The sequence below is a fragment of the Centruroides sculpturatus genome, unplaced genomic scaffold (assembly GCF_000671375.1).
Source record: "Centruroides sculpturatus isolate CEXI.00-Female unplaced genomic scaffold, Cexi_2.0 scaffold200, whole genome shotgun sequence".
NCBI lineage: Eukaryota > Metazoa > Arthropoda > Arachnida > Scorpiones > Buthidae > Centruroides > Centruroides sculpturatus.
Genome location: NW_019384495.1, coordinates 30,028 through 45,806, shown reverse-complemented (window position 1 = coordinate 45,806; position 15,779 = coordinate 30,028). Strand labels below are relative to the sequence as shown.

General features: G+C 30.9%; 1 protein-coding gene across 1 annotated transcript; it reads left to right on the top strand.

Annotated features, from left to right (window-relative positions):
- Positions 1-5,166: 5,166 nt before the first annotated feature.
- Positions 5,167-15,059, top strand: LOC111621888 (patched domain-containing protein 3-like). Its single transcript, XM_023364143.1, has 4 exons — positions 5,167-5,259; positions 5,601-6,710; positions 6,775-7,092; positions 13,444-15,059. Exons 2-4 carry the CDS (start codon positions 5,714-5,716, stop codon positions 14,700-14,702), a joined length of 2,574 nt encoding a protein of 857 aa, XP_023219911.1. The 5' UTR covers positions 5,167-5,259; positions 5,601-5,713; the 3' UTR covers positions 14,703-15,059.
- Positions 15,060-15,779: the final 720 nt, after the last annotated feature.

Below are 15,779 nucleotides of genomic sequence, written 5' to 3'. Positions count from 1 at the left end.
TTCTCTCCTGTACAGGTGTGATACCACACACACTACACAAAAGCCTGGGAACATTAGAATTGAGTAGAAATACATACATAACACTACAGAAGGCCACTATATTGAATACATGCCACATTGTTAGGAAATTCCTGAATACAGACACTGACACACTTCTTTAATTTCAGTTTTGTTTTGGTTGCTATGCCTTGACTTTGGTCCGGCATAGTACACAGCCACCGGTGTGAACCGAGTATAACTCACAAAACCCAACATAATAATTTAATCATTATTGTGAAAATTTCTGCCGTGTGAGATTTGTAATGTAATAATAAACGTTTTAATAAATAATAACTTGCTCAGAAGAGTACATAAAACTATTTTCTTCTTCTACTCAATGTTTTTCTTTATAAGGAACAACAATCATAAAAGATTACTTGAATATATTCAATAAGAAGAATTCAACTGAAATTTAGTGCTTATTTTATAATTATTATTGCTTTTATACATTTATATTTTGATACAAATAATGCTATTTGCTGTATATATACCGTCATTCAGTGTGAACATGTTGGATTTTCTGTTAGACGAAAATCCAGTATATAAACTGCTTCAATATTTAACACATTACTGTATAAAATGTTTGAAGTATGCAGCATTAAAGTGATTTTAATTTACCATGTTTAAATTATATTAAAACATGGTTCTTAGATCAGTACTAGTCTATAGACTGTCTGTCGGTCTATGTAACTTATTAAACAGAATAAATGTTGATATATGTTGTTCGTGGACTGAAAACACACTTTAAAATTTAAAATAAAATGTATTAATTGAAATTAAAACTTTCTGTCATTTAAATTAATATTTTATAATAATTGAGAGTAATGTAACAGTCAAATTGCATATTCTAATGAATAATTGTTGCTTAATAATCATTTTATTATAAAATGAACAATAAATAAAGTTGAAGTAGATATTTCGCTTTTTTTGTTTACTGTTTAATAAATTATTATAAATATATTTATTTAATTCTGTATAAAAATAATGAAATTTAATTTATATGCATAATAAAGTTCCTAAATGAAGGAAATTATTATGTTTTGAAAACACTTTTGAAGGTTTACTTTACATAATACGTAAAGTTTGTGAGAATTGTTTTCTTTTCTCTTCATCTAATTTTCATTTATAAAAAATGTTTAATCTGAGCTCCTGTTTGCAGTAACAAATATCTCCAAATTTCTTGTCTAATTTTGCATTTCATAACTAAATAAATTTATCCTCGTACTTTATTATACGAACCGTTGACATAGCTTTTAATTTTGAAACCTATTTAGTAAAAGCCTTTATTATACAGTATATACCTATCGAATTCAGTGCTGAACTCCAAACAATTTTAAATATATATATAACAGGAAACAGGAAATCCAACTAACTGAGATCTAAACAGTCATCAGCTTCACTCTATAAACACCGTACACACCAAGAGCCCCAACATGGCGACTGCCGCGATGCATCACGACCTTGACGTCTGTAACGTCAAAATAGTCGTCAATTACCTTTAAAAGACCTCCTGGAAGGCAGTTCCTTACGCATAGCATCGTGTATTCAGCAAAGGCAACGAGAACCCACTCTGGTACTAACTTCCTCCAGGACGTCACTCGGCGCACAAACTAATCTGTACTAATATGCTCCGAGAAGTACTCACCTCCAACGTTTGGTTGAGGAGAGAAAGAAGAAGAAGAAAAAGAAGGTTACACCAGGGTACCCCTGATATAGAGTAGTAAATTTCAGCAGCCAAAATTAAAGTAGTTCATTACTGCATGTAATTCGTATCATATGCAGCACTTCACTTTAGAGCCTTACCCGATGTAGTGACACTTTTAGAGGGAAACACGGGAAATAAGATGTCTTAGATTCTAGGCTTTCTAAATGACATTTAATGGTTATAATCCTTATTCTAATTCTTATAATCCTCAGATTCTAGATGACATTTAATGGTTATAATCTTTGTTCGATTGTAATCGATGCGATTATAGAATACATTTACCAGAAATTCATTGAGATGAATTGAACTTTTAGATTCATTTTATTATTTTTGATGACTCTCTGTGGAATCTCCTCTTGCAAAGAACACAGAAGAGCATTTGGATTGGACAGAATGAGTTTCGGATACGCGAAGAACCGAATTTTACTGAAAGGATTGGCGAATTGAAGACATAACAGAATTTTCGGAACCGAGAATGAAGAATGTCAATCGATTATATAATATAAAGCTAAAAAACGAATTCGATTATTCGAATTTGGATGGAGGGATATCAAAAGTAAAGGAAAAACCAGATGAGACATTCATGCATATCAACATAGGTAAGAGAATTTGTAAGAAAATCAATTGCTTTTACAACGAATTTATAGAAAAATTAAAGATAATACAAGGAATATTTTTCTTAATTACATTTAAGTAATACGAAGTTTAAAATATAATTTTATAACAATAAGAATGCTTATTTGTTTTCCGTATATTTAAATAAAATAAATAATTATAGGCGTCCAGAAATAAAATAGTAATATTAATTATAACGCTGACAACTGCAAGACAATGTATTGACGTTATTAAACTGGAATGCTCTGCTCATAAACATAAATCAAATCTGAATAATATCTATTGTGTAAATAAAAAATGTTTATTAACATCTGTGCCATTAGAACAATACAATTCAATAAGGATAAAAAAGTTCGGTAAATTATGTTTTACCTCGTATAAACAATGAAACTAGTCTTATCCCAAGGTAACTATTATAATTAAATGCAAATTGAGAATCGTTTAAATAAAAACGAATGTGATTAAATTTTCCTTACTACAAATAATTTCGATGTAAGCTTATATTTTCCTCGTATTTTCTGTAATATATTTATATTTGGAATTAATTATTTTCCTGTAACTGCGATAAATGTATATTGTAATTCTTAAAGTAGTGAGAAAATTTTAAGGAAACGTACCGAAAGTGCTGTGTTATATTTAAATTTTCTTACGATTCGATTGTTCATTGTTGTACTCATATACGGCATTCTTCACTACAACGCATTTATAACGTAACTGTTAGATTCGAAACAAATACTGGATAATACACAACGCTCTTTTTCTAAAATTATCACTTTCGGTACTGAAATATCATTTGTGGTAACTAAACAGAAGGTTTTGTATATTAAAAATTGAAGGCGCAGTCTGTTGAATCACATCTTATACAGTACCAATGTTCCGGAATACAATTTTTGATGGCCGACCTTTCCTTGTAGGCTACTTGACCGTCAAAATTAAAAACTTTCCTATAAAAACAATGAAAATATATATCAAATTAAAACCAAAGTTTTAAAATTAGAACTGGCGATGCCACAGACGTCGTTCTCTTTCCATCCTTTTAATAAGATATTTTCTTTAATCGCTTCAAGGATGTATTGTACTAGTCTTTCGCGATACAATGCTTTAAAAATTTTTATGATTTCTGTATTTAATAGTTTTATAAAGGATGTACTTGGTATTAGTCGGAAGAAACTTCAGATGAATGTTTCTCAAACATTGCACTTGAGGATGAGCAGTAGAGTCATCCAAGAGTAGCAGAATTGTTCTTGATTTTTCGTGCAGTTCTGCATTGCAACTCATAAGCCATTTCCGAAAAATATTTGTAAATCATCCATACATTCTTGTTGGCAGAATACTTCACCGGTAAACTGTCGATTCTAAGACTTTTAAAGCATCGAGGCTTATGACTTAAGCATCGAGCACTTCTGTTTATCACTTCCTGACACATTACAGCTATACGGTAATGCGATCTATTGCTTCTTTTCTTCAATCTGACAGTACTTCATGTTTATAACGCGGGAAACAATCTGGGGTAGCACGGAAAAACAGCTGCATTTGATCAGACCCAAATTACTTGCAGAAATTCACGAAATTTAGTTTATTTCTTATTTTCGGCGCTCCTAGTTTCAGCACTGTTTTTTCATCGCGTGCCTTAAATTTTATTTTGTGACTTGTTTTTTATTTCAATAACCATTCACCTGTAGCTTCGTGTGATTCATTTTTGTATTTAAGTGTTCTGATTTGGTTTTTAATAGCGGCTCATTAACACATAGGTTAATCCTCTTTGCTCCATATTCTGTATTGATGTCCAAAATAAACGAAGTAAATTTGCCTTACATTATCTGTTGGGTTTCAGTCTAAATATATACCCTAATTAACTAGAATGTACTGTAATAAACATATGCTCATTATCGTATAAATAATTCTCTAATTTATAAATAAAGCAAAAAATAAACAAAATAAACGATGTCTAGAAAGCTGCCATTAATGCGAAAAAATTCATAGAGGTTTCGGAACCCCACGAAAAATTTTCCAAGATGCAACGAATGCAGATTCCATTTTCCTTGAAAATAATGCTCACATACGAAAGGTTGCATTTGTCAACGACTTTCTTCAGAGTGAGGATATTTACCACATGTAATAATAACTAACATGATATCCAGATTTCAGACTCAAGAGCACGTGTGCGATGGTCCAGGAAAACGAGTTTAATCTCGTTAGCCTCCACCAAAAATACTCCACATGATTTAAGATATACGTGTTAAAGAATAAGCCTTTTTCCGGATAGAACTGATAAACAACGTAACAATCAGCTTTAGCAGTGGGTTCTTATCTTTCTCGAAGCAACCGCACTGAAAGACAAGCTTCAATCCTGCAAATTAAGAAAGCTTGAATATTTTTCGAACGGTCATCTTTGTAGATGTGTAATAAATATGCCGCACCTCACCAACTGACCTTCCTACTGTAGTCCTAATTGAACCCATGTTATACTTTTAATAAAGGTCCACTTAGTGCTCACAAGGAGAAATGTGTCAAAAAACAAAATTCAAAATTTTCAAACGTTTATTTCACATCACGTAATTAAATTGACAAAACTATTTAACATTTTTACAGGTTTTAGGAATTGCATTTTATTTTTCCTGAGAAATTAATATAATGTTATTTGAAACACTTTTTGTATTTTCAATAAAGAATCAAAATCAAGTAATACTTTAATTAAGTAAACATAATTATAGTCAACGTCATTGTGTTTTACGTCACACCATCGGTGTGACGTAAAACACAATGACGTTGTGCCTGTTACGTCAAATTATTCGATTGGGTATAATATAGGAAAGTCTTCATGTATACTTTAAAAGGAATTATTTGTGACTGAACACTATCTTTTACCTGTTGATTAATAATAGTCAAGCAAAAGTCAAGTAAGTTGCATTTTTATCTTTGTCAAGAAATGTATTTATATATAAACATAATGTTTTTTCAACTGTATGTTATTTTTTTATATCGAACTAATAAACAGTTAAATAATAAATCTTATAATGATGAATAGTAACTATAAACGAATATGTTAAGCATAAAATTTAAAATTTATTTTCTGATATTTTTAATTACACTTTTTTTCTTATTAAATAAATATTAAAAGTTGGTCAATGGACTTCTTGTGTAAGTAGAGGGGAATATATATATATATATATATACACACATATACATTTCTCAAGTTTATGTACAAATGAATAACAATGTATTACTTCAAATATTCCAGGAATAATACATTTCACGTTGCAACTTCTGGAAGAATGACATTGAATATTTAAAGTAGAATAGCGTACTGATTAAAATATAGCATAACAAATTCAACACAGGCCTTGTAATACAATGAAGAAGACATTCATCGGAGACGGTTTAACCAGTTACTTCGAGGAATTCGGAAAAGTAATTGCTCGACATCCTTTTTACTTTCTCATACCGACAATTCTTATATCTGCCCTCCTATCATTAGGGCTTAAAAATATTTATTATATTGAAGACGGCCAATATTTATTAAATTCGGATAGTGGCAAGGTAATTTACGATAAGCAATTCGTTAACAAAATGTTTCCTGTAAACACATCAGAATTTTATGATGTACTAAGAATGACTCAGCTTCCCAAATCCCCAATGGTATACATAAGTAGCAAAGATGAAAGAAATATGATTTCTAAAGCTATTCTAATGGAAATACAAAATTTAGACCAAATTATCAGGAATATAACAGTAAGAGTCGATGGAAAATTAGTATCCTACAATGAATTGTGCGGCATTGTTAACGGAAAATGCTTCGAAAATCCTTTATCCACAATAATGACTCAAATAGATGACATTTTTTCTTCAAAGAAAAGAATTAAATTTCCAATCGAAATTGATCCCGTAAATTACTCATACCAGATGTGGGTATTAAATTTAGGTGGCGTGAAAACAGACATTGATGGGTACGTCAAAGCAGTTGAGTATATGCGTTTGATGTATCCCGTTGATGAATCTAATGAAAAAAAGGATAATTGGATAACAGAATGGAGAAAGATGTTTCTGAAACAAGTTCGAGAATATAAGTTTAATTTCATCGAATTGTATCCATGTCCATTGCTTTCAACTGAATTGGAGTTTAAAATACTTGCCGAAAAAATCACACCTATGATAAGTGTTTCTGTTGTAATAGTTACAATATTTTGCATCCTTACATATATGACAAACAGCTGGATAAGAAGTAAACCATGGATGGGTGTTGCTGCAGTTGCATCAGCAGGATTAGCTGTAGTTTCTTCTTTCGGATTAATGGGAGCCTGTGGAGTAGGAAGTATTCGCAGTCACATCTGTTTGCCTTTTCTTATATTAGGTAAGATGCATATAATAATATATGTATATGGTTTAATTAAATTCTTACAGTATATTATATTTAGCGACAGAGATCGACGATGCGTTTGTGATTGTAGCATGCTGGAGGATTACTAACATTCGCAACAATGTAGAAGAAAGAATGGGGAAGACATATGCCAATGCTGCTGTGTCGATCAGCATAACAAGTTTGACAAATCTCTTGTCTTTCTGCATAGGGATGACAGCTGAATTTCCTGGTGTTCGAATATTCTGTTATTATGCTGCTACGTGTATTGGTTTTACTTATTTATACCAGATAACTTTCTTTGGAGCTTGCTTAGCTCTAAGTGGATACAGAGAAGAAAGCGGTCTTAATCCATTTACATTTCGTTCTTCCAAAGGTAAGACTGATCCTGAATTAAGTTATTCCCGAAATTTAGATTATTTTCGCTTGTATGAAAATATTAAATCAAATGTATTGTTTAAAGCAATAATTTTAAACATATCGAAACTTAAATTTAAAATATCCAACTAATAAAATATTTATGTAGCATTTACTAACAATTGTTTGTAATGCGTACGATCTTTCGTTTAATCCTATTATTACTGAATTTTGATAATAAAGAGAATTGTGAAGTAGGCTATTAAACAAAATAGCTGATAAATATTTAGTTATTATGCTTGAAATAAGAAAGTACCAAATTAATAGCACTATAACACCATGCATTTATTAATTTTTCTCTAAAAAATCTATTTTGTTAGTTATTTCTTTTCTCATTAAAGTTTTTGTAGAAAATCTAATATTTCATTTAATTGTTTTGCTGTTTATAAATCATAAATGTGTGTTTTCGTCAAAACTTCAACCACAATTAAGTCCAACCCTACTGGAGATATGACACATGGCACTTCTCTATCTCCCACCCCTCGTTCTTTTACCATCAAAAGTTAATAGTATTAATCTACAGTTGACCCCCTATAACACTGTTGATAATTCCGTTTTATATGAATTCCATGTTGGACGAGTCACTTAGATTTTACAAATATGTGTGCCGGGCTGTGAACAGCTCGCGTATTTCTAAAATCTAAGTGACTCGCACAACATGGAATTCATATAAAACGGAATTATCAACAGTGTTATAGGGGGTCAACTGTACTTAATACGCAAACCTCCCTGCAAAATTTCAGAAATTTTTGACAAAAAGCACAGGAGTTATTAAGGTTCAAAGACGGTAAACAAAATTGTGTCTCTCACACATAAACACACATACACAAACAGCCTCAGATATAAACAGTACAGATGTATTGTCTTAGTGATTGGAGACAATAAAAATCCGTAAAAATATTAGAATGACGTCATTAGACGCATCCCTCTATAACACATAATTAAATAAATAGTGCTTTAAAACTTATGAACTGTCTAGATTGACTTTTAAATTTGTTTAATTTATTATTAAAAATAGAGAACAGCCCAATGAAAAGTCATGTCTGCCCAAAATTAATTAAGAGTGACGCCTGTACATTGGGGCACGTCCCCTTTTCTTCTAGGTTTCCCTTTTCCTAATTCCCAAAAGGGTCCCAAACAACAAAAAATTCGTGACTTTTAGCCAATTCTGCATATATAAATGAAATTAATGAACGATAATATTTATTGATCCATACAACAAGCAAAACTTTGGTAATCATGTAAAGACAGACATATAACAACGCATTGGAGGATTATATTAAAAGACCATACAACTTCGTTATATGTTGACCAAAATCCTATTCCTTGTTTTTGAGATCAAGATAGCCACGAGTACAATCAGCGCCATTTTGTGAGATCGCTGATCTAACGTCGAACCATAGTTTGAAGCTCTTTTCATAATGTATGATACCTTTTTTATAGTCTGTGTTCCCCTTTTTCATAGTTTACGGGCACCGCTGACTCTAAGTATGATTTATGATAAGTAGAATCGTGTGCCCGGAGTTGCTCGGGTTTTTCAGGAGTACGGTATTGACAGAGACTAATATAAACAATAGCTTTAGTAACTAAAATCTGCATTTATTTAACTGATGATTTATAATAATGACACTGGAAAAAACAAAAAAAAAAAAAAAAAAAAACGGTCGGCCTTGCCAAACGAAGATAAAAGATAATTCTTTCTCTCAGTGCAAAACTTTGGCGAATCCACATTTGGAAAAAGCATTAATGGTGCTCCAACCTTTAGTTCTAAGTTACGAGGTGGTTTCCGAAAAGATTAAAAACTATACCGAATTCTAGGGACTAAGTAATACTCGTACAAAGTTTGGTTTAGATCGGTTTAAAATTAAAGATTTGTATAAAGTAAAAAACTAACAAGAATTGATTTTTATATCTATAGGGGAAGGTTGGGCAGGATAAGGACGTTAAGATTTGAAAAGTCATAAGACGGCAACCATTTTAATGAGAACGATAATTTTTTTTTTATTCTCGGCAACTATAACATTTGATAATATGTAATACAAAATTTAATTTTTGAAAAACATTTTTAAAAACAAGAAAAATTAACATTTTAAAATTATACGTAAATGCGCCATCTTGCCCCACCCGCGGGGTAAGATGGAGATATTATTTTTATATACGAGGAGGACAAATTAAAATGGTTAAACTGTCGTTTTCTTCAATATTGGCGCAATAACAATGCGCCCATTTATCACAGCGGCTACATTTATTATTATTTTCCGAATAAATAAATATAAAAGTTTGAACTTACTCGTATTTACTTTACCAGACGATACTGTCACTTCGCGCATGCTCGGTTTCGCTATTTTGTGAACAGACGATATTTTTTTTGGTGGAAAAAATTTTTATTTCGATTATTATTTCACATTTTATTTCTTGTTAAGATATTATTTAAATTTAAAAAATGTTTTCATAAATAAAATAAAACGTAAAAACATTATTTTATGGTTTGAATTTGTTGGTAATGGGCCTACTGAACACCAGGGGAGTTGGGTTCCATATTAAAAGCACCAATAGGATCCATATTTCACGCATCTCCATCTTGGGTTAACTTAATTCCTGTCGGCACCAAACTTTAAAAACGTGAACATCACACAGGTTAATATGTACCCCTAAGTCTCTGGAACGGATACATGCACCAGTGAACCTACAACTACACGATTTNATTTAATTTCAAAAATAACAAACAGAGTGTTAAAAACATACAAACGGAAGATATAATAATAATTATTATTATTAATATCCGAAAAATAAAAGGTAATATTTTTTTAGAAAAGTCAGATAAAATGTACTTACTTAATTAGTAAGTTATTATTTTTTTACTTAAGTGTTCTGTGTTCGTTTTTTTGTTTTTTAATGTTTTATAGTTTATAATAAAATAAATGACGAAAAAAATGTTGTTGTTTATGTACAACCTCTTTTTGTGCCAGAAAAAGTCGATCTACCGAAATCTACCGAAAATTGCCTAAGGAATCTACCGATGGTGGCAAGCAAATCGGCGTGGAAACAATGTGTTGAGGCTCTTTTGGTGTGTACGATGTTTCTAGAGTGAAGGTGATCATTTGTTTCTTTCGATCTCAATTAGTTGGATTTCTTGTTATACATATATTTTTTAAAAATGATTTGTTATTCAGCATTGAATTGTAAAAATTCGAAAGCCAAAGGTATAAGATTGTTAGTTTTCCCGCAAGGCTTGAATATATTCAATAAGAAAAATTCAGCTGAAATTTAGATCATATTTTATAATTATTATTGCTTATATGAATTTACATTTTGATACAATATTGGATACAAGAATAATGTTGTTCAGTGTGAACATGTTGCATTTTCTGAAGTAACATTTTTAATGAAATTGGAAAATACAGTATCAGTTACTAATAGAGATTTTTTAAAAATATTTTATTGTTAGATGAAATCAAAAATCCCGTATATAAATTGCTTTAATATTTAATTTAACACTTATTATAAAATGTTTACAGTATGCATCATTTAAGTGGTTATAATTAACCCTGTTTAAATTACATTAAAACATGGTTCTCAGATCTATAGTAACCTGCCAGATCTATGGATCTGGCAGGTTGTATAACAACATTATGGAACTTATTAAACAGAATAACAGAAACATTAGTATAACAGATTTATTAAACAAAATAAATGTTATATGTTGTTTGTGGAGTGAAAACATACTTTAAAATTTTAAATAAAATATAGTAATTGAAATTAAAACTTCCAGTCATTTAAATTAATATTTTATAATAATTGAGAGTAATGTAACAGTCAAATTGCATATTCTAATGAATAATTGTTGCTTAATAANAAAAAAAAAAAAAAAAAAAAAAAAAAAAAAAAAACGGTCGGCCTTGCCAAACGAAGATAAAAGATAATTCTTTCTCTCAGTGCAAAACTTTGGCGAATCCACATTTGGAAAAAGCATTAATGGTGCTCCAACCTTTAGTTCTAAGTTACGAGGTGGTTTCCAAAAAGATTAAAAACTACACCGAATTCTAGGGACTAAGTAATACTCGTACAAAGTTTGGTTTAGATCGGTTTAAAATTAAAGATTTGTATAAAGTAAAAAACTAACAAGAATTGATTTTTATATCTATAGGGGAAGGTTGGGCAGGATAAGGACGTTAAGATTTGAAAAGTCATAAGACGGCAACCATTTTAATGAGAACGATAATTTTTTTTTTATTCTCGGCAACTATAACATTTGATAATATGTAATACAAAATTTAATTTTTGAAAAACATTTTTAAAAACAAGAAAAATTAACATTTTAAAATTATACGTAAATGCGCCATCTTGCCCCACCCGCGGGGTAAGATGGAGATATTATTTTTATATACGAGGAGGACAAATTAAAATGGTTAAACTGTCGTTTTCTTCAATATTGGCGCAATAACAATGCGCCCATTTATCACAGCGGCTACATTTATTATTATTTTCCGAATAAATAAATATAAAAGTTTGAACTTACTCGTATTTACTTTACCAGACGATACTGTCACTTCGCGCATGCTCGGTTTCGCTATTTTGTGAACAGACGATATTTTTTTTGGTGGAAAAAATTTTTATTTCGATTATTATTTCACATTTTATTTCTTGTTAAGATATTATTTAAATTTAAAAAATGTTTTCGCAAATAAAATAAAACGTAAAAACAAATAATATACTGTATAAATTTATTACACTTAGATATGATTTAAAAGTGGAATATTTCATTTTCTATAAAAAGATCATTTTTAAACTTATTATTTTATATATTCGAAAAAATTATATAGAATTATTAGTGACAACAAATTTAAAACTAGTTCGCTGCACTATATTGTAGTGCCTCTAGTTAGCGGCAGAATTCGTGGCCAACCTTGGGCAAGATGAGTTACCCCGTCTTGCCCCCATCATCTTGCTCCAACGTGCACTTTTCGTACTGACTGCAAACACGGGTCAACTTTATTTCAAAACTAAACAATTTAGGTCTTAAATATTACTTCGAATACTATAATATCTTCGTCCAAAAGGTAATGTAAAAGTTTGCAATGATGACGAACTTTTTAGCGAACGTAAAATTAGATGAAGTATTGCCGAAACATGTCTTACTTCCAAACAAAGAGAGCGATTAGGACGTTCTCCCGTCCCGTGATCCCTTCTGAGGTTGACATTTATTTTCCCAAATAACAGCTAGATGAAAGCCCGTTAACCACGAATAAACAGACGTCCCGTCTTACTCCACGGCCTCATCTTGCACCACCTTCCCCTACATATAATCGAGATGGGTTGTTAACAACAACAACAATAATAATAATAATAAGCGCAGAGCCTAAACGGATAGGAGCTGAAAGTTGAAACTTGGTAAACAGTTAGAGTACGTCACGAGAATATACACTAAGAAGTGATTTATCGAAATTCACCCCTCCCCGTGAAAGAAGTGTTAAGTAACAATGAAAGTGTTAACAATGGAAGTGTTAAAAATGAAAGTGTTAAGTAACAAAGTTCATATTTGAAGTTCAAACTATTCACAAAAATATAACATTTTCGAGTCTATCTTTTAATCCTTTAACACAACCACAGAAGTAACAATTACAATGGTTTTGAAGAATGGTTGCCACAATTTCTTTCGATCTTTGGCGGTAAAGAAAACATCTAACTTCCCTGACATTAATTTAAGGTTGTCTTCTATAAAATTAACGAGCATCTCGAACTGGCGACTCGTAGTTCGCTGGCTTCGTTGGCCTTTCTTCGACATTTTAAAACAAAATTATTTCACTAGCTCTGGTACAGGACAATGCTAAAACCACGTGCTTCGCTTACAAAATGGCGAGTTGCAGTTACGTGACAAAAATACAATGTTAACTAAATTGTGATTGGTTAAAGCGTAACAGTTATCCATAGCATGGAACCCAGACTGATCTCGACCGACTACCCGTAGCGAAACTCACTTAACGTAAAGCACAGAATAGCGATTTGTCTAAGGTTTGTTAACTGCCTTTCGCTAAGGGGACTTATCGAATGTCCCATGTATCGCTCTCGTTGAGTTATCGGAAGAGCTCAGAATAGGTCCACTGCTAGTACATAGATAAGATTTTAGTTGTTTATCATGTACTATAATTGAAAAAATTAAATAATACTATATGAAAGCATAAACAAAGCTTACAAATATTCATTAGAACTCGTATTTTAGAAAAATTTAGAATATAACCGTTTCGATGTTACCCTAATATACTCATATTTCTTAGTAACATACGAAATTAACGTACATTTTTATTTTCAGTGAGTCTAAGAAAATGTCAAGAGGAAGAAAAGCACGAAAGCATCTTTATGGAATTCTTTCGAGATAAAGTAGCTGAACTTCTTTCCCTTTCACCAATTATGACAGTCACAATTATACTCTGTATCGTAAATTTGACAATAGGTGCTTGGGGTGTTTCAAGTTTAAAAGAAGGAATAGACATTTTTTCTCTTTATCCTGAACATTCGCTAATAACAAAAGGATATAAAATATTGTATGGACATTTTACAGAATTTTCATTTCCTTTAAATATAATTGTCAACAAAACATTAGATTACTCAAAACCAGAAGTGCAGCAAGCTGTTGATAATCTCTTGAATAAATTTCATACTCATCCCAATATCGCGGGTACAGAGCTTGAGGTTTCTTGGCTAAAATACTACAAAGATTTCCAAAAACATCCGGTATCAAAATTTTCCTTAGGAGGTTATAATTTGACCCAAAAACAAGACTTCATCGATGGTCTTCGTAACGTGTTTTTAAAACTTTCTGCTGCAAAACAATTCTCAAGAGATGTTGTTTTCAATGAAAATTATACAGAAATTATATGTAGTCGCTTCTTTCTTTCGACAAAAAATGTTGCCAACGTTGATACGGAACGTAAAGTAATAAGTGACATGTGGAATATTGCAGAAGAATCGGAATTTCCAATTGTTGTTTATTCATTCATATCACATACGATAGAACAGGGTATTATAATCAAACGGATAACTTTTCAGTTGTTCTGGTTGACTGCTCTATTAATATTTATCATTTTTACTGCATTCATTCCAAATTTTATGTGCGCGTTTGTTGTTGGCTTTTCAATTGTTACAACAATTGCCGAAACTATTGGTTTCATGTCTCTGTGGGGCGTAAATTTAGATGTCTTTTCGATGATAGTAGTAATTCTGTGTAATGGATTTTGTGTCAATTATCCAACACATGTATGTTATGCTTTCCTGTCTTCGAGCGATCCCAGTGCGAAAGGAAAATTGAAAGATTCTCTATATCAAGTCGGTTTTCCTATATTCCAAGGATCAGTGACCACAATTTTAGGATTACTTGTTTTCTTGTACAATAATATGTATGCTTACAGCTCATTTGTAAAGATCGTGACTATTATTTCTTTCGTTACAGTTTTCCATGCAATGTTTGCAATTCCTACTTTTCTAGTCTTAATTTTATCCTACTTTGAAAAAAGAAAAACTGATCAGTCAGATAAGAACAAATATGGCGAAATTCGGATAAATCATGAATAATAATGAAGTATAAAAAGTGATTATTGTGTATTACTTATATACTAAGCATTACCTTTTTCATATTGCGATTAAGTAGCAGTTTGTTAAGCTAGCACCAGTCTGGTGCAGGATATATACGCCGTTTAATAAAACACGTCAAATTACCAAATATTTTGTATTTTAGAAAATTTGATAAGTTATGTGCGATCTGCACTTTGCAGACATTGCTGTACCTGTACATGCTATACTAGTACACAATGACATAACCATCGGATTTGCTTATGCACACATATTAATTAGTTCGAAAATTCTACATTGTATAATTGTAGGTATTCAGGGAATATAATACAGTTTAGGGTTTCACTTATTAGGCACAGGAAAGCACCAGTTGAAGTGTTATGTACGACATTTACAACTTTCTGTAATAAAATGTAGCGACGAACGGAGACAAGCTCTCCCTCCACCTGTGCTATTTTCTGTTCGATTATTGGGTGCCACAACGATCTAATTCTACTGTATATCGCAATGTTTCAGTTACTTTAATATATTGCATTGTATGTAAGCTTTCGTGGATATAATTAAAGGTATATCAGTTTGCTTTTGTCGGTTTTTAAATTTATTTGCAATATGGTATGAAAAAGAAACATCAACGAGTTGCATAATTTACCCAACGAAAACATATAAATGTATAAAATACACTAAAATATACAAAAATAAAGTTAAAATCGTGTGTGAAATCATCTGTTACGTGGCATTATTAAATATTCACGTTAATTCATTATTAATTATTGTAAAAAAGTCTTAATTTTGAGGATACCAACGAATTTTTAAAAATATTATAAAATATAAATAATAAATGAAAATTAGTTTCTTAATCTTCCCCCAGAGATATTAAATGAAACAGCACCAACAAATACACACGCCACAAAGTAACGTACATTATTTTCTATGATAAAGACTTTTGATTTATTAGAAGTTAATAAACATTTAAAATATTATATTTATGTCTTCTTTATTTTAATTTAAAAAATTTACATAATTAAAAATTAGAAACTATATGTTTACTAACTGGAATATAACAGTAATTAAAAACTGAAA